The sequence below is a fragment of the Ovis canadensis genome, chromosome 2 (genome assembly GCF_042477335.2).
Source record: "Ovis canadensis isolate MfBH-ARS-UI-01 breed Bighorn chromosome 2, ARS-UI_OviCan_v2, whole genome shotgun sequence".
NCBI classification, from domain to species: domain Eukaryota; kingdom Metazoa; phylum Chordata; class Mammalia; order Artiodactyla; family Bovidae; genus Ovis; species Ovis canadensis.
Genome location: NC_091246.1, coordinates 190,630,054 through 190,651,170, shown reverse-complemented (window position 1 = coordinate 190,651,170; position 21,117 = coordinate 190,630,054). Strand labels below are relative to the sequence as shown.

General features: G+C 35.3%; 1 protein-coding gene across 6 annotated transcripts in view; it reads right to left on the bottom strand.

Moving 5' to 3' along the window:
- Nucleotides 1–7,800: 7,800 nt before the first annotated feature.
- Nucleotides 7,801–21,117, bottom strand: part of PTPN4 (protein tyrosine phosphatase non-receptor type 4) — a 193,551-nt gene continuing 180,234 nt past the window's right edge. For all 6 annotated transcript variants that reach the window (XM_069577813.1, XM_069577812.1, XM_069577817.1 and 3 more), the window contains 3 exons: nucleotides 18,774–18,922; nucleotides 17,111–17,246; nucleotides 7,801–10,222 (listed from right to left, as the gene is read on the bottom strand). In XM_069577813.1, coding sequence (XP_069433914.1) covers nucleotides 10,136–10,222; nucleotides 17,111–17,246; nucleotides 18,774–18,922 — 372 coding nt within the window. In that variant the 3' untranslated portion in view covers nucleotides 7,801–10,135. The remainder of the gene's footprint in view (nucleotides 10,223–17,110; nucleotides 17,247–18,773; nucleotides 18,923–21,117) is intronic.

Sequence of the window (21,117 nt, the reverse complement as noted above, 5' to 3'; positions counted from 1 at the left end):
GCTTTTTAATATGCTGTCTAGTTTGGTCATAACTTTCCTTCCAAGGAGTGTCTTTTAATTTCATGGCTGCAATCACCATCTGCAGTGATTTTGGAGCCCCCAAAAATAAAGTCAGCCACTGTTTCCACTGTTTCCCCATCTATTGTCCATGAAGTGATGGGACCGGATGTCATGATCTTAGTTTTCTGAATGTTGAGCTTTAAGCTAACTTTTTCACTCTCTTCTTTCATCAAGAGGCTCCTTAGTTCTTCTTCGCTTTCTGCCATAAGGGTGGTGTCATCTGCATATCTGAGGTTATTCATATTTCTCCCAGCAATTTTGATTCCAGCCTGTGCTTCCTCCAGCCCAGCATTTCTCATAATATACTCTGCATATAAGCTAAATAAGCAGGGTGACGATATACAGCCTTGACATATTCCTTTTCCTATTTGGAACCAGTCTGTTGTTCCATGTCTAGTTCTAATTGTTGCTTCCTGAGTCTCTTATAACTGTCTTGCTCATATCAATTTTTAGTAATTTTCAAGCTTTCACAAAGTTTCAGTGACACCTTTAAGAAGCTTTTGGAAAAACGCTACCCCTTTTCACATGCACATTTCATTGGCTTAGGTAACAGGTAATTCTAAATGATACAGATAAATATATTTGCATATGTAGGTTAGCAAATAGACAGAACTGATTTTAGTAAGCTTCCAACAGAATTGGCAGAATTAGCAGAGCTCTGGCATAGTTGAGAGCACTCAGCGGTGGCAAGGGGAGAACATGAGCAGAAAGCAGAGTGCTAGTATACTGAGTAGGGTATTTGGATGCTAGTTAAGAAAGCTCCCATCACAGACAGAATATTAGTAGGAATTAGAGCAAGCTTTGTGCAAGTATATGACAATTCAGAAGTCATAAAGGAGCAGATTAATACATTTGTTTATAAAAGTATTAAAAATATCATGTCCTCCCCTAGACCCAAATAAAGTCAAAGAATGCTGTAAGAAAAAACGTTTTGCAACATATATGGCTGTCAAATGACTAATTAATTGCCATCTCATATAAATAAACATTAAACAACCTGATATAAAAGTGAGCAAAGGATATCAATATAGAATTTGGAGAATAAGAAATAAAAGAGATCAATAAAGATACAAAAATCTATTCAACCCGTTTATGAGTGAACTGTAGGTCAAAATAATAATTCACGTATGAGATGAGCAAATAAATTACTTGATATCAGTCTTAACTAGAATATGGGGAAATGGACATTCTCCTAAGTTTGGTGGAAGCATAAGCTAAAAAAAATCTTCTCTGAGAGCAATTATTAACATTTAAAAATGCAGGTGCCCAATGGCTTAATGATCCTACTGCTAGAAATTTACCTTATGCATAGACTTGCAAATCTTTAATGAAAATACTTGCCTGAAGATGTTCACTGCAGCATTGTTCATACAGTATAAACCAGAAACAAATTAAGAAATTAAACTATAGCATATCCATCTGTATGATGGAGGTCAAGGCAGTGATTAAAAAGAATGAAGTAGACCTGAGTGTGTTGATATGGAAATGTTAATTAACAGAGGTTGCCATTGATTTGAAGGGGACTGTTCTTAGGGGCAGGCTTCCCCAGTGGCTCAGTGGTAAAGAATCCACCTGCAATGCAGGAGACTCGGGTTAGATCCCTTCATTGTGAAGATCCCCTGGCAAAGGTATGGGACAGAGGCTTTCATAACTCCTCATGGGTCTTCATTATACTATTTGAAGCTTTAGTATCATGCACGTAAGAACAGAGGCATGGCATTTACTTTTGCCCCGGTGGCTCAGAGAGTAAAGAATCTGCCTGCAATGCGGAAAACCCTGGATCAGGAAGGTTCCCTGGTGAAAGGAATGACGACCCCCACTCTAGTATTCTTGCCTGGAGAATACCATGGACAGAGGAGCCTGGTGGGCTACAGTTCATGGGGTCACAGAATCAGACATGACTGAGTGACTAACACTTTCACTTTATTTCTAGACATAAAATTAAATGTTAATTTTCTCCATGAAATTTTTTTATAGATGAGAAATGGCATACCCAAATGTACTTAGGGAAGATATGAGGCAAGTGGACTTCAGACACACAAAAAAAGGTCATTTACCTTGACTGACAAGGTCTTATGGTAGGAATACCAGAGCAGAGAGGCTAGTGCTGGGAGAAGTGAGGAATCCAGCAGTGGCCAGTGAACAAGGAGCGTCTCATCAGACGTGCTTTAATCTTCTAAACCCCTTTTAGTTCCTGACTCACCCACTCACCCGCAAACACAACCACTACATCAATAATTCTAGAAATAAAATTTGCATCTAACATTCTCCTAGTCTATGACCACCCAATAATGAAAATAACCATTGTTTGAAAAGCCCAACAATGAAAACTCCCATAAAATAATCTTTAAAACTCTTATACTTAAATTACTAAAGCACATCTTTATTTTGCAATTGAACAATTTAAAGTCACAACTAGAGTTTTTTCACGTTGAACCTGAACAACTATTTCTCAGTCAAAATGAATTATGGCCAAGAAAATACGTATAATGACTGCATTTCACATAAATTGCTTTCAGGGTTAAACAGTTTCAATGCAAACCAACATTTTTATCCCATTTGCTGTTAGTACATAAAATTCATTGCAGGAATTCTAATTTTTCATGGAAATTAAGACAAATCCACAAGGTCTTTCAAGCACACAATAAGCTGCAGTGACAAATGCATAGAATGCATAGTGATGATTTCAAATAACCCAGTGTTGACCAAATTAAAGTTTACAGATTTTAAATGAACTACATGATTCTTTGTCTCCTAATTACGGGAAACCATATGGAAAGAGGTACTTTTGTGAAATGGGGGAAGAGAATTTAAAAAGTTAAGGGGCTAATTCCATTTAGCTACTAGTTCAGTACAACCAAACGTGAAATGGCAGCAAACAACGTAAAATCATAATCTAATTAGAAAATTAACTAGACTTTTAACTAGGTGACTTTTTGCCCTTCATATTTACATATAGCACCTGTTACAAGAAAAAAAATCCCAAATTGAAACAGTCTCTACATAGAAATATTATTTTTAAAACTACTACTTAAAAATATCACTGATGAATCTATCATATACTATCTGTCCTAAAATTAAGCCTACACTGTAGAAAATAAAGACTAGCTTTTCTTATTTAAAAGATTACAATATGGGATGTAACTGCAACATCCTGATGCTGTTGGAACACCAGGCTGGACAGTTTTTATTTGCCTAAGCACTAATACTCTAATGACAGAAAAGGAAAACAGCTTAATGTAAACTTTCAGTCTCTTAAATCTTGTCCTTCAACATGTATACAAAGCGTCAGAACTTTGCCCCTTTCAACTTATTGGTGGTGAAGCACTGACTTAACACCTAAGTACAACTCAAAACAAAACAAATGGATTCCAGGTGTTCATCATGTAATGTACAAAAATGCAAAGCAGAACGATTTTAGTGAACCAAATGTGGCTGAAGCTAGCTGAGAGAACTCAGAGTCCAGCAAGACTGTCAACTGGGTAGTCTTTATTGTACCAAATAAATTACAGAAGAGTGGCAAAGCTAAAATCACACAAGCTACCTTTTAAATATCAAATAATCAAGGGATCATTGTAAAGCATTTAAACGTGGGTCTAAACCAATGAGCTCTACGTGCTAATGTTATATTTTTCCATATTTACAAGACTCTAGGATAAATTTTATCTTTAAATGTATAAATTAAGTCAGTAGTAAGCTTGAAATAAAGTGCTATTTGAAATTCAAAAAATCAATTTCAGCAATGAAATATGACCTACTCTACTGGATACAAGAAAGCATGAGTAACTGGAACACAATTCAGAAATAGAAATGAAGAAGCTTCTTTTAGTAGCAGGTAAAATGGGTTCAAGTGTGCCTACAGTGAATTTAGGGAAAACACAAATCAGAACCTATTTTGGCCTAAGATTTGTAGGGCTGAGTCTCCTTAATGATTTTATGGTGATAATTTCATGTAGCAATGTGACATTTTAGTTAAGATTATCAGATTATCTGCTAAATTTTGGAAACTCTCAAGGTTGAGGGGGCCTGATATTAATCTTTTAACAACTGTAACAAAAGTTAATGAAGGAAATTATTACATCACAAAGACTCTACTATAAATGGAAGTTAAAAAACCTTTTTTACCTTGGAGAAAGGAGCCCAAATAATGAAGGCCCCACTGAGTCAAGCTCAGTGCATGATGAATAATAAATACTACCTTTCAAAGAAATTGTTGAACAAATTAATCATGCCTGTTGGTTTAAAACGTAGGGCTTTTTTTTGTCTTCTGTTCAGCTAAATTAATAAACCCTCAGCCATATAAGACACCACTGCTATAGGTCAGAGTAGGGCTCAGTGGTTTTACCTGTCCAAAATATTGAGAATAAAAAACAAACTATCTGTCAGGGCCTTTGCACCGATTTACTGTGGTGAGTGTTAACCACAGTTTTCACCGAAGTCACATACTCAGACTGCTGTCCTCATCTGTAGCTGAGACAGTGATGAAGCCTGAGAACTTTTCTTCACAGTAAACACATGCAGCAGAATGCTTACTCTTACACATACATACTCCCCCACACTCCAGACGTCTACAATTTAATGATTTTATACTTTAAAACAGTATGCACACATTTTTTTGGAAAACTTCTGTTCTAGAGCTAACACAAAGCAAAGTGAAAAAGAAGGTATTTGAAATATGCTTCAACAATGATCATTGTTTATAAAGAGACATTTTCTTCTAAAATTGCATTTTGTATAATGAAATGGGAAACACTCTTTCTTTCCAATTCCTTGCTAACTTTTTTTAAAACAAAGCATATCCTTACCCTTAAGATCAAGTCTTAATTCTAGTAACATTTGAAAGATACATTCATTTCTTTACAGCATGAAAGACATACAAATATCATTTTTTTTCCTTTTTAAAGAACAAAGCAAAAGAAGTTAACAGTTTCAATCTTTTGTCCATAGAAAAATATTTTCTATATAATTTACACAACAATAGGTAGGAAAGTTCTACAGTGTTTAACTGAAACTTTCTATGAGCAAAACAAGGCTTTCAAACATTTTCATTCTTGTACTGGTTTTAGGAACAATTAGAACCTCCTCCTAAACCTATAGTCTTAAACTTGCAATATTGCTAATACCTTTCACTTTGTAAATTAAAAAAACAAAACCAAAAACAAAAACTGGTTTACTTATTTATTCACTGAACCCTGCCTAGTCAGCATTGATGGACTGTACCCCAGTACCCCTGGCTGCCCAATCAGCTTAGATTATGACAATAAAGATAACAATGACCACAAAACTTTAGAAATCAACAATAAACTAGAAAAAACATACAAATAAGTAGCAGCAAATTTAGATATGGGAACAGAAATAACTATTTGGTGTCTACCCACAACAATTTCACCCAGATTATAAAAATAAAATGTGTCATTTCTCACTGAAATAGGGATTGTTTTTGATAACATTGTAAGGCTTACTGTAGGAATTGCTACTGAGAAAAATGAAGTCTGTGTACAGTAAAACGTTGTGTTGAAAACAGTTGTAGACATTGTAAAGTAAGTTAATCCCCAAAAGTACAATTTTGAGATTAACTTCATGAGCTCTCTGTAAAATTGCTGAAGTTGCCTATTAGCAGTTAGCCCTCAAATAAATTTTGCTATTATACAAATTCCTTTGGAGCTATACAATTCTCTAAAAACTTTATAAAACAGTTGCTACAAGCTGTGTTGTGATCACACCGAGACACCAATAAAACTTTGCCAACAGATCAGTAATTCTGATACTTGATAAAATTAATCCAATGGGCTTTAAAAGCATAGGTATTTTACTTAGAGGAAACACCAGGAAAAAAAAATGGTTGCAGAAACTGTAGTTGGCTAGCTGAAGCAAACATGAGTAGCAATAAGCTGTATTAATATAAAGCAGTTACTTTGTTGATGTGGCCGTTTACACACAGAAGTTGTGGCACAATTTATCTTTCTGTTGTATTATTAAAAGGTATTTGTTCTAACAAATATTTACCTTAATGTAAATGACTTAAATGCAAATTGATCAGAACTACAAAATAATTACTACACAATAAAAGAGGTGTAAACATATCCCACATTATTGTGGTATAAATAATTTTTATGAATTCAAAACTACTTTGGCAACCTTACCATCAGAATATCTTTAAATATTCAAAACACAGATATTACACAGAACATTGTTAAAAATCCTTATTTCCTTCTTCCTTCCTAAGATTATAAAACAAATATAAATGCTTTAATTCTACATGTTCACATTATGAACATAAATTATTTAACTGGACATACATTCGAAATCTTCGTTCTATGTTTCAAGTGCTTTTAAAAATCAGTCTTCTAATTTGCATTTTCGAATGTTTTCACACTGCATGTACATCAGCCCAAATACTTGACAAAAGCTATTGTTTAATCAGGGAAGCATGACAAGCAGACAGAGTGGAGCCCTAATTAGATTGCTTTTTAAAGCCTACTTGTTTTCTAAATTAAGTAAAAATACTGCCTGAGTATAATTCTTGAGCTGAAATAGACTAAACTTCACAAGAATTTATGATATTCACAAGTTACCTATAGTAATAGAAGGTGAGCCTTGATAAAATCTTTCAAGTTTCTTTCAGCTCTCACGTTGTGGTACTTCTAGTGGAGACGGGAGACTTTTGTTCAAATAGCTGATTAGACCTGGCTAATCACCTGCCAACAGATTATAAACAACTCCCATAGTTAACATAATCCTTTACCCCTGTTAGTATCAGCCTTGGTGAAACACACAAATGCATAATCGTATAAAACATCTCTATGTGTATATACTAGTACTTGAAACCTTCAAGCAACTGTCATAATGGCTTAACATATTTTTATACACTCAAAGTCAGTTTTTATATATAAATTTTCTCTTTACTCTTAATCAACATGGTCAACCCTTTCTACCTTCCTACTTGTGCCAGCAGGCTGTACAAAGGAAGTGAATTCTTATGCTATTTATTCTGCCTTTATTTTGAATTATGCATTGATTTAATAAATACTAAGTGTTCTTCTTATGAATGCAGTCTATTCCAGAATATTCCTCAACCTGTGTACACAGTGCTGACACAAGTCAGCTGGTCAACACAACACCTAAAAAGAATGTGGTAAAACCATCCTGAATCAGAGGCAAGGTTTTTTACAAACATTCTTAGCATTTACAAAAGTCCTTTGATTCACCAGTACCTATTTCCAGTTGTGAGAATAGCAACATTGATTTCTTGCACGTGTGGGTTGTTTGGGGGAGGTAGGGTTGGCTGCTGGAGAGGGGAGTAGTTTAGATACAAGGAATTTGGCATTTTTTTCACATACTATTACATTGATATGAATGGAACCTGGAACTACTAAGTGTACGAAAACTGGGATTATTCCTAGAACTCTACTTAAGATTTATGAACAGATCAAAAACATTCCGAGGCAGGGAGTCCCATGGAATTCCAGTGGTTAGGACTTGGCTCTTTCACTGCCATGCATATGGGTTCGATCCCTGGTTGGGGAACAAAGATCCCAAGGCGTGGCCAAAAAATATCAGGCATAAACTCTTATTTGTTAGGTGACCAGGGAATCATAACTAGCAATGTTTACTTTAAAAAGCTGTAGGGATAATTTAAGTTTAAGATCCTAATAAATATGTCTTTGAAAAAGGATATTTTCTGTACATAAAAATACTGACAGGGTGTAGCTCCCAGAAGAAAAATCCATATATGAGAAATTTAAAGGTAATTAAAAATTTTTAATATATTATCATTTAAAAACTGGCGTTAATGATTTACAAAGGCAGCAGTGCTCATTGCCAATAAATGACCAGTTACTTTTCAAAGTGTAAATGTAACCCTAAGTCAAAAAACATGACACTATGATCTGCTTACATCTATACAACTTTACCTCTTTGTCTATGGTTGTCATATTCTGTCCATATAGTTGGATAGGTTTTCTTTTTAATTCAGGTAAAAAACTACTGCCAAAACAGTTACTCCCAACATTTTACTTTTTTCACATTTCACCTTACCATGATGTCATACAGCAGTTTAGATCACACCTATCTGTTGGCAGAGAATGGAATGTTCAAATAAGACTGTGTAGCTATTTACTACCTTATACTGTCTTGACTGTGAAATTCAGAAATAGATACAAGAATTTCACTTTGAAATAAAGGTTATGCTTACTTTTCTCTTTTAAAAAAAGTAAAATACTTTAATACAACAATGTATTTGGTATTTTGGCTATTAATGTTTAGGACTTAACTTCCTAAGATTTACTATTATGGATTTTTAACATTTGAAATAACATCATTTAGATTATACCAAAGATTTTTAAATGTACATTTTCCCGCTCACACTAAATGATGTTCCAAAATATCTACCGTTCAACTGTAAATTTTATCAAGACTATACAGAAATATTCAGAAACCACTACTAAATGAATCTATTTTAACCATAATCCATATAAAGTAATTTGTAATGTAACATTTCAATAGCTGAGAAAATTCCCACTTATATTAAAACTGGATAATTTTAAAGTTCTATCTCTCTGAGGACTTAAAAAGAGAAAAGCAATGAAAAAACCTGAAGAGGACAATATACACACTCTTATCAGGTCCTCCATCAGGCTGGACAATCAAAACTCTCCATATTAACATGCTTATAACTTAACAAGTATATATAAACTGGAGTAATTTAATTGTACACAAAATGACAAGAAAGTCCTCATCTTAGCTGTTGAGGGATTACATTTAGAAATAACTCAATAATGTTTTATACTTTGTTTGTAGTATCCCAATCAACAGACCAGTGTGAACAAAGCTTGACAAGAACTGAAATGAATGCTAAAAAGGGGTAATTTAGTTAGTGATAGAAACAAGTCACAATTAGCTGCTTTAACTTTAGCTTATTCATATGTTTAACTTCAAAGTGTATATTAGGTGCCATTTCTAAAGGTAGGGGTAAAATAAATATGAAATTTGAAGAATAAAGCATCTTTTAACTTCAGCTGCTAAACTGTAACCCCTGTCCCTCAGGAAAGGAATGTGCAGGCTTTGAATAATTCCATAGCAGCAGAGCACTCACTCAGTAGGTCACAAATTATCTTGGCTTCTTGTGGCAAAATACAGGAATTGAGTAAGAAACAGAATTTCATTACCCTCCTTTGACTGCATAACTCTCAATACGAGAAGCCATTTTAAAAATGGTGAACTGATTCAAAATGCATAAAACTGTAAATGTACAATATACATACATACCTCCTAGTAGGGTCAAAGGAGTGCCTTTTCATTAGACATACAAAGACGTCGCAAGGCACTTAAGGGGTTAAGACACAATGCATGCATTCCTTTACATCAAGTATGTGAAATCACATGATTTGGAATAAGCCAACCTTATGATAAATGTAAGTTATATTGTTAAATTCAAGAAAATTTGTAGATTCATATTTATACTTTCTATAAGATGCTGGTAAATGGACAATGTGCAGCATTTCCTGGGAAAAGCAAATTCCACTTTCTTCTTCCAAACAGCAGGTCTCTACGGGGGGAGTGTAGGGGAAGATGTGCTGCATCCATAGGCAGTGTATTGGCTAATATTGAGAATGATATTGCTAACATTTAAAAAGTAACATCTGGTCATCAGTATAGTAAGAACACAAATCACTGGGAGACACCAGAGCGGACTCCTGATGTTGAATGCTTTTTGCTTTCAAGATACAGGTATACAACAGAGATGCTGAGAATTCTGAGCCTTGTTTGTGGCAATTCTACCAGAAGGGGACGGCATGGCACCACCACAAGATGTCATAAATTACCCTGAACATACTCAGTTATTCACTATTTGTTTGGAGCAAAGAATGAAATAGTCTTCAAACACATGAATTATAGATTTTGAGAGAGTGACTTTTTCTTTAAAACATAAAGTGCAACAGTGCTGAAGTTTTCAGTTTTTTTAGTTCTTCTTCTTTTTTGTCTGTTTAGATGCCATTTCCTGTGAGCAGTGTTATGGCACAGTGACTATAAAATAGAAAGCAATTTCCAATACATTTCCCAGACCTTTGCTTTCTTATTTATTTGATGACGTCGTTAAAGGTTTAACAAATCCTTCTTCATAAACTTTCAAGATAGCTTCACATACAAATCTGTATTGACTCTGAAAAATAAAATATAAAAAACAGAACTGATCAGAAAGACTAGAAAATAAACAAACAAAAAAGGTAAACATCTCACCTGGCTTGCTTATACAAGAAATACAAAGTAAAACTGCACGGATACATAATTTTTCACTAAGACTGGCAAAAAAAGTTTGACAACATATTTTGCTGGCGAAACTCATTCATACATTGCTAATAGGAATGTACAATACTATAAGCCCTATGGGTGAACACCTGGTGGTATCTAACAAAATTACATTAATTTATCTATTGACCCAGCAATCCCACTTCTAGGACTCTATCCAAAAGATAAACTAGAAAAAGAAACTGAAAATATTTATTCATAAATGAGGCTATTCACTGCAGATTTATAAAAACAAAAAAGTAGAAGCAATTCAAATGGTCATCAGTAAAGGGCTGGGTCAGTAATCAGGTACATTCTCAAAGTGGGTACTATGAAATGGAGAGAAAAGGAAAAAAGTCTACAGAATATTATAGAATGATTCTAGGATATTTTGCTAAGTAAAAAAAGGCAAGACAGAGAAAAGTGCATATATTATCTTTATAAGAGAAATGGGACAGGGATATAAATATGTACCTAACAACGTATAAGAAAACAGAGAAGGAAGGATAAATTTTTTTTTTTTTTTATGGCTTGCTATAAGGAAAGGAGTCAACAGGGTGAAGGAGAGAGCTAGAGATTAGACTTTATTGAATATACTTTCTTCTTTCATAAATTTCACTTTGGAATCATGTAAAGACAGTCCATAATTAGAACATGAATTTTAAAAGCCTCTATAAACAAAATACAAAATATATCCACGTATCTATCTAGTTGATGGCATAACCACACAGAAAGGAGCTATTTCAAAGGACTTTGAAACAGTAATTTGACTATATATCTTTTGTAGAATATATATTCCAAAACAAAATAACTAGAAAAGAACTGAAAATTCTTTTTGGCAATCACACTGTTTGTGGTGTTAGCTTTGTTATTCTGAGACTTTGTTGGGTATTGTGTAATAAAACAAATGAGTACTTGTGACATGCTGCTGCTGCTAAGTCACTTCAGTTGTGTCCAACTCTGTGCGACACCACAGACAGCAGCCCATCAGGCTCCTCCATCCCTGGGATTCTCCATGCAAGAACACTGGAGTGGGTTGCCATTTCCTTCTCCAATGCATGAGAGTGAAAAGTTGAAGTGAAGTCGCTCAGTCGTGTCCGACTCTTAGCGACCCCATTGACTGCAGCCTACCAGGCTCCTCTGTCCATGGGATTTTCCAGGCAAGAGTACTGGAGTGGGTTGCCATTGCCTTCTCCAAGCATTTCCAGTACCATGGAGAACCTGCACTCTTGTTAAAGAAGAAAAGGGACAAAGATGTTAAGTAGAAAATGGTAAGTGAAAACACTGTGGTCTGAATCTATAGCAGAAGCACCAGTATTAACTCGTGATAAGTTTGTTTTCCTTCTTCTGGCAACCGAAGATTTTCAGAGACACATACTGACACTTACCCAACAGCAAGAAAAATCCCTCAGAAGGTGGTCCCTAAAATAATTCCCCAATAAAAAGGACCAGAACTTTATGGAGAAATTACTAATGCTAAGTCTGGGACAAGAAATGTACAAGCTGGACATCTATACTGATAGCAAATGAGCTATCAAAGTCACTAGCTCTTGACATAAAGGCTCAGGAGCTAGAATGAACAGTCTCCCAGGAGCCAAAAATGGAATAAACTATGCATATTTAAGAAAAATAATTGCAATGGGTTGAAACATATCACACATGTTTAAATACATGAATTCAAAACAATACCAAAACAAACAAAAGTAAGTGGTCGCCACTAGGAGAGGCCAATGAACTAATTCATTACATTCACTACATTAAAAACTTGTAAGTAAAGGGAAAGCATTAAGTATTTATCTTGCCTTTCCTATGCAGACTGTATCACCAGTTAACCAAACAGCAGATGAGAAGTTTCTCTTTTAAAGAAGTATTCCAACTAATAAATAAAAAAAGGAATAATAGAATATCATCATTTTTCAAGCCAAATGGATAAGTGATGCAGACACTGATCACCCAAGGCAGCTATCATCACAAAAGGAAGGCAGACACATCACGTGCCTCTCGAAGGAAGAACGTAACACCACTGAAGGTGCTATAGGCTACAGATCCGTTTACCAGATAAGACAGAGAACACCACCTTGTTCCGTCTAGAATGCAACCAGCAAAACCTAGACTATGGGAAAACATGCAGCACAAACATCCTGGTTTGCTTATCAAATAAACTGCAAGATAAAGAAGAGAGAATGGACTTCTCTGGTGGCGCAGTGGATAAGAATCCTCCTGTCAATGCAGGGAACATGTGTTTGATCCCTGGTCCGGGAAGGTTTCACATGTGGAGCAACTAAGTCAGTGCACCACAACTACTGAGCCTGCACTCCAGAGCCCATGTGCTGCAACTACTGAAGGCAGAGCGCCTAAAGCCTGTGCTCCGCAACAAGAAGTCACTGCAATAAGAAGCTCATTTACTGCACCAACGAGTAGCCCCAGCTCGCCACAACTAGAGAAAGCCTGCACAAAAGCAACAAAGACCCAGTGCAGCCAAAATAAAAAAGAGAGAGAGGTAGGAAGAAGATACAGATTAAAAGAGGTTTAGGAGACACAGACCAATCAAAATATGTAGACCATATTTGAATATTGACTTTACACAAACTGTAAGAACAAAATCAAAAACTTATTATGTATGATATGATCCAGCAATTTGACTTCTGGGTATATATCTTAAAAGATTGAAAGCAGTGTCTAAAAGACACTCATGCTCACATTCATGAGACATTCATGCTCACAGCAACATTAGGCAACAAAACCTAAAAGTAGCATTACTAACTCAATAGACATGAGTTTGAGTAAATTCTGGGAGATAGTGAAGGACAGGGGAGCCTGGTGTGCTGCAGTCCATGGGGTTACAAAAGTTGGACATGACTTAGCAACTGAACAACAACAAAAGGTGAAAATAAACCAAATGTCCAATAATGGATAAAAGGATAAGCAAAATGTGGTATACACATACTATGAAGTATTTTTCAGCTTTAAAAAGAAAGGAAATTCTGCCACACAACATGGATGAGCCTTGAGGATATTATGCTCAGTGAAATAAACCAATCACAAAATCATATATGTACGATTCCATGTATATGATATATCCAGAGCAGTCATATTCACAGAAACAGAAAATAGAATGATGGCTGCCAAGGGACTGGAAGAGAAGAAAATGGACAGTCATAGTTTAAGGGGTACAGAGTTTTAGTTTTTCAAGATGAAGAAGTTTTAGTGATTGGTTATGCAACCAGTGTGAATATACTTAACACTACTGAATTGTACATTTTAAAATGGTCAAGATGGTAAATTTTGTGTTCTGTATTTTACAACAATTAAAAATAAATCTATTATGTATGGATATGGATATAAAAACCTCAAGAAAATACTAGCAAATCAAGTCAAGCAACACATAAAGAGAATTATATACCATGTCTAAGTAAGATTTAGCTCAGGAATGCAAGGTAAGTTTAACATTCAAAAATTAATTAATCTAATACACTATATTAATAGAGTAAGACACAAACCACATGATCATCTCGACAGATACAGAAAAAGCATTTGACAAAACTGAACACCTTTTTGTCATGAGACCACTCAGTAAACTAGTGAGAAGGAACCTTCTCAATTTGATAAAAAAGCATTAATGAAAAATCTTGGTACTTCATGGTAGAAAACAGAAAGCTGTCTTCTAAGGCCAGGAACAAGACAAGGATGTCTAGTTTCATCACTTCTACTTAACACTATACTGGAGGTTCTTGCTGGGGCACTTGGGCAAGATGAAGAGAAGATATGAAATGAGAAAAAGAAAACCATACCTATATTGGAAAGGAAGAACTAAACTCTATTTGCAAATGACACAATTTTGTATAGAGAGAATCTTAAGGAATCTACTTTCACACATATAAAAAATTGAGTTAATAAGTGATTTCAGCAAGGCTGCAGGCTACATGGTCTATATACAAAACCAGCTTACTTCTATATTTAAGCAATGTGTAATCCTAAAACAAAATTAAGAGGACAAGTCCACTTACAATATGACCAAAAAGATTAAAAAACTTAAGAATACATTTAACAAAAAGAAGTACAAGATTTGTACATTGAAAACTACAAAATACTGCTGAAGAAAATCGGTGAAAACATAAATAAATGGAAAGACATTTTGTGTTCATGCTTTTGAACATGGATTATTATTAAATGGCAACACTCCGCAAAATGATCTATACATTTAATGCAATCCCTATCTTGCCTTTTTAGAACAGAGGACAAACTGTTTCTAATGCTCATATGGAAATCCAAGGGACCTAGAACAGCCAAAACAGTCTTTAAAAAAACAAAGTTGCAAGATACAGATTTCCTGACTTCAAAATTTATTATAAATTTTTAGTATTCAAGACAGTGTGGTAGTAACATAAGAACAGACACAAAAATCAATGGACTACAACTGAAACTCCAGAAATAAACACTCGTATTTGTGGTCAACTGATTTTTGACAAGCGACCCAGAAACAATTTGTGAGGAAAGAATAGTTTTTTCAACAAATGGGGCTGAGACAACTGGAGGTCCATACAGAGAAGAATCAAGTTAGAACGCTACCTCAAACCATATGTAAATATTAACTCAAAATGTATCAGACACCTAAATGTGAGACCTAAACTATAAAACTCGTGGAAGAAAAGGGAGGGATAAATATTTGTGACTTTAAATTAGGCTGTGATTTCTTAGCTATGACACCAAAAGTATATGTGATTAAAAAGAAAACTAGACTTAAAATTTTAAAAATTTGTGCTTCAAATTAATCAAGAAAGTGAAAGATCAGCATAAAACACTTGCAAATCACAGATCTATAAGAGACTTTATTTAGAAAATATAACGAACTCTTTAACATTCAATGATAAAACAAAAACCCAAATTGCAGAACAGGCAAAAGACTTGGATATTTCTTGAACAAAGATACACAGATAAATGACCACATGAATCATTACTTATTAAAGAAATGCAAATCAAAACCACAATAAGATACTACTTTATATTTAGCAGGATGGCTAAAATTAAAAAAAGATAATGACAAGCAATGACAATGATGTAGAGAAAATGGAACGCTCACATACTGCCAGGGGACTGCAAAATGGTACATCTGCTTTGAACAGTTCCTCACATGACTCAGCAATTTCGCTCCTGAGTATATACCCAAGAGAAATGAAAACATTTCCACACAAAAATATATATACAAATGCTTATGGTATCATTATTCACAATAGTGAAAAAGTGGAAACAATATAGAAGAATATGTATCTATTCAGTGCAAAAGGAATGAAGTACTGATTATACTACAGAATGTATATCCTTTTAATGTTATGCTAATTAAAAGAAACGAATTATAAAAATCAAATTATATGACTCCATTCACATGAATGGTCCAGAATAGGCAAACTATGGAAATAGAAAGTAGATTAATAGCTGCCTAGGACTAGGTTGGGGAAGGCTGGGGAAGATACTAGGAAAAATGGGTACAGGGAATCTTTTTTGGAGTGATGAAAATGTGCTAAAACTAGATAGCAATGATGGTTGCCAAACACCATGATATACTACAAACCAGTGAAGTGCACATTTGTTAAAAAGGTGAATTTTATGGTACGTGAATTATATAAAGCTATTCTAAAATTTGAGAAGACATGATTAGTAAGAAACAACTGGAAATTTGAATACTGGCTATTGCTAATATTAGAGAATTATTGCTAGTTATAATTTGGTGTGATAATGGTAATACAGTTTTGTTTAGAAGGAAAAACACTCCTTATCTTTTAGAGAAACATACTGAAATACATATAGACAAAATGATATGGTATCCAGGGTTTGCTTCAAATATGAGGAGAGTAGGTAGTCGTATAAAGGAAACGTGATGGCCAATGCCAGGGCTGAGTAGGCAACACAGTGTTCAGTATATTACATTGTCTGTTTTTGTGCATGTTTGAAATTCTCTATAATTAAATGCTAATAATATAGCAGGCATTTATTAGACCACATAGGTCAGTTCACTTGAGTAACCTTAATGCCACCAACAATGCAAACATTTCACAATGGCTTAATATAAAAAATAATCTTAATATTAACTTTAAAATTTCATGATTCTTTTGATTCTTGGAACATAATTCAGAGTTATTATAGAACACAGTAAGTTAATAGCTTAATTTCTATGATTTTTGCTGTTGCAATTTAAGTTCTTATGGAAAAAAGAGAGGCAATTTCCTTATAGTGTTTCACAGAAAGCAGCTCTATCAAGATTCTCCAGTCTAGGGACACTAGTGATTCCAGTCTAGGGACACTATCGTTCTCAGCATTCCATTTGACTAAGGAGTATAGGATAAGTTGCTTCTCTGCACCTGTTGAAGCAGTCAAAAACTAGCAAGCGAGGGTAGTGTTGGCAAACATTTTCTCCCCCCCAACCCCCTCTCAAACATTTTCTATAAAAGACCAGATAGCAAACATTTTTGGTTTTGCAATCACATGGTGGCCTGCTGCAACTTTTCAGCTCTGCTACTGTAATGTGAAAGCAGCCATAGATAATATGTAAATACATAGCTGTGGCTGTTTCCAATAAAACTTTATTTATAAACACAAGTGGCGGGCCAGGTTTGGCTCATGGACAGTATCTGCCAATCCCTATGCTAGGGTTATTACCTCCTGGAAGAGAATTAAAAAGAGAAAAGTATAGTTTGGAACATACACAGATAACAAAAAACCATGACGTTGAGAATATACACTTACACATGAGCTATGTAGTACTTACAGGAGTTTGGATCATCATGGCTCGCTGATCTCTCATTGTTCTCACAATATCTAGTGGATAAACTGGCTGATTGCATTCAATGAGACACATGGCTGTTTCCATAGTAATAAGAACCCCAGTTCTTCCAATCCCAGCACTAAAAAGGACAAATATGGGGCAAAGTCTTACTGAAACTGTTCTGTTAAACTTCTTATGCCTTTTGTGCAGAAACTTATAGAACTGAATCATATTACAGTAGAAGAACAACTTGATTTTAATATTTTATATTAACAAAAGTGGCAAGGCAACTGGAAACTATTTTGAAAACAACAAAAAAATTTCACTTAATACAGATTAAATGGTTTGTAACCACGTCTCCCCCACTGTTAGTTGCAATATACAACTTTAAAAGTGTTACATTTCAGTTTTTAAAATCTAAACAAGGTATAGAAGATTAGTGACATAACAGCTTTAAAATGCAAAATAAGAGAATTACAATAATAAATCATTAACAAAAGCAAAAAAGACAGCTAAAACACTCAAAAAATTAGCTTTTAAAGCCAAATTTAATTTTCATTAAACTTTACCACTGAGGTAGTTAAGAACAACTTCGTGAAGCATTCTGTAGCTATTGAGAACTAAGGATATCCAACAGCCAAATGTGCCCACCATTCCTGTCATCTGCCTCTCAAATAACTAGTCTACAATCTGTTTTGATGGATGTGAAAGTCTACCCTTAAAAAGTACTGGAAAGTATAAGGATAAAGAGATACCTTAATACATCCTCCGAATCAAATCACTTAATAACAGAAGTAACAAGGAGAAGGAGAAAATAATTCCTGGCTCCTAATTTCTGGGTCTGTGGCAGTGAGGCTGGAGTCAGTGATTTCAGTCCCTTGAGGGCAGATGGGTACCTGAATCTGAAAGGAAGGAGCGTGTCCGCTACTGCTCACTCCTGCAAGTGGCACATCCTGAGGTAGTATTGGGTGGAATCATCACTGACTCAATGGACATGAGTATGGGTAAGCTCCGGGAGTTGGTGATGGACAGGGAAGCCTGGTGTGCTGCAGCCCATGGGGTTGTAAAGAGTCAGACATGACTGGGCAACTGAACTGAACTGACTCCAAGGAGGTGAAATGCTAATCAAAGGTCTTAGGAGGGGCCAGGATGGAGTACCTCGCTGGAGGGGGAAATCCAAACCTTATGATACAATCTAATTCTTACAATATTGTTATTTCATCAAATCTATAATACCATTAAATTTAAGACATAACTCAAATTCAGAAATGTTTGACTATGAAAAAGACAAACTTTTAAGAACTAGCATTATTTTTACTTTTTATGATACAGTTTCTGTCAATTGTATGCTAAGTCATATTCTTTGCTTTCTACCTTCAGAACACAGCTTTGAATTCTAATTACCAGAGTGACAAACACAACTTGAGGGCAAAATAGAGTACATATTCCCTTTAAAAAATGACCTATTTAGTCACTTAGTGTTAGTCACTCAGTAGTGTCCAACTCTTTGTGACTTCACAGGGGTCAGAGCCCACCAGGCTCCTCTCTCTGTGGGGTTTCCCAGACAGGAATACTGCTATGGGTTGCCATTTCCTTCTGGGCTTCCCTGGTGGCTCAGACAGAATCTAGTCAGTTACTCAATCATAAAAGACAGAAAATAAAATACCTGCAATGAACAACTATAGGTTCTTCCTTGCCAGCCCTCTTATTTCGTACGTGGCAAACAAAATCCAGAAAGTCACTTGAATCGTCAGGGACTCCATGGTCGGGCCAGGCTATATACTGGATCTGGGTGAGTGGACGACTCTCATTTTTCTACATATAAATGAAAGATTATGCAACTGACTTAGAAATAATCCTTAAAATATATGTAAACATTCATGTCATTTTAATTTTAGAAGCGAAAGAAACTACTTTCATTATGCCCCAAAAGTAATGTATAAATTCAATAAAACTCAAAAAAGTTTAAGGAGAAGGAAAGAAACCACTTTACAGAAACAGCTGTATCCATTTAAGTATCAGTCACCTGGATTATCATTCTTCTTACAACTAAATTTCTATATTTGTATTTTTAGGATGATAATCAGGTAAACAGACAAAAGTATATTAAGATTCCAGAGAAATGTTTAAAACAATATAAAAATTAGGTGAGCAAAAAAGGTTAACAAAAATTTTTTTTTAATGAACAAAGCTGGGCTAATCCTGATAAGCACAAGTGAAATTATGGACATCAAGAAAATAAAATCTCAAGGTAAATGCAGATTAAAAACTGGAGACCATAAAACACAAAATCAAATCAATATTTAATTCTTCTTTGGGAACCAATTTCCCCACTGGTATAATGGAGAAAGTAAGGTATTGAATGTATACATCTTAGTTCAAATCTCAATTTCGCCGGTTAAGACAGTATTTCATGGTCTCATTTTCTTCAACTGAAAAATGAAACAACGTCTACACCTAAAAGGGACAGTCTTAAGTTAAACTGATTCATTTCAAGGACCTGCAAATCACCCAAATCACAGCTGTTTGGAATCATATACTCATAGTCAGATTCCAACACTGTGAAATCTGGTTACTGTCACTTACATTGGATGAACTTCCAAAGAACATGAAAGTAAAGGTACTTAAGAAAAAAGAATTCCCAGAGAGACCTCAATTCAATCTTGTTACAGATAAGTGAAGGCATCTAATACAGAATACCTTTGACTATTACTGTTAACAAAAGAACTTAATGGTAATAATTAAGTTCTTGCAGAACTTAATCTGCAAGAAGGGTAATTAAAATCATACTTTATTAAGTTCTGGGGTAGTGTTTATCTGTTTGTCCATCTATCCATCCATGTACGTATGTATTTATGGCAGCAAATTAATTTTCCCATTATATTTGGCTCAAACCTTAGAAAACAATTTGTGTCTCAGCATAGTTCTGAGATACTCAGGGCTGCAAAGAAAAGCCACTATAACATGTAAAACTGCCACGGATAATCTGTAGGTGGAGAACAACGGGATATACATATTACCTGATGCGACCACTGACCATACACAAGCTCATCTTTCATGTCTATTTAGGAAAATGAAAAAAAACAGCTTCTTGGCTTGCTTTGTTACATACAACCACTAGTTATACAGCACACATGCCCAAACCCAAAATTCATTCTGATAGTATCTCTAGCCCATAAGGTTTTGAAACTGTATTTTCTTGTAACTTCAGTTTTATTCAGTGCCAGATTCCTGCAGTATACATTAGCACAACTTCTAGCTCCTTTCCTTTCCGGTCAGCAAGGTCCCATCTCACTGGACTCTTCTAGTCACTTTCAGGGAGGGGGTGCATTAGGAGTGGTGTGTGAATGGAGTTAGGGGAGATGTGGTCTCATCTCCGAAGGCTTCACCGTGGATGCCTGTGATATTGGCTCTTCTCCAGCAATCACTCCTTTCTTCCTACAGCCCCTTAGCCCCAGGATGGCTGGTGTAGGCACCGGCAGCCTGACAAGACAAGCAGATTCTGCCTCCACATACATCTTCCGGTTGGGTTACTGAGATGGCATTTATTCATCAGTTTGCACTTCTGGCTTTAATCTGGAAGCCAAATGGAGGGACTCAGGGAGCAGGTAAGGAAAACTAACAATTTAAAAGCTATAAAGACACCCACTCCAGTATCGTTGACTGAGAAATATCATGGACAGAGGAGCCTGTCAGGCTACAGTCCATGGGGTCACAAAAGAGGTGAACATGACTTACTAACTAAAAAACAGCAGCAATCTGTCTGATGTTACAGTGTCCTGCCTACAATCTTACCCTCTTAAATAATGAGGAGATTATGAAACTGGTCTTTTCCACTCATTTCAAGTTCAGTCACTCAGTCGTGTCCAACTCTTTGTGACCCCATGATGGTAGCACGACAGGTTTCCCTGTCCTTCACTAAATCCCAGATCTTGCTCAAACTCATGTCCATTGATTCAGTGATGCCATCCAACCATCTGGTCCTCTGTCATCCCCTTCTCCACCTGCCT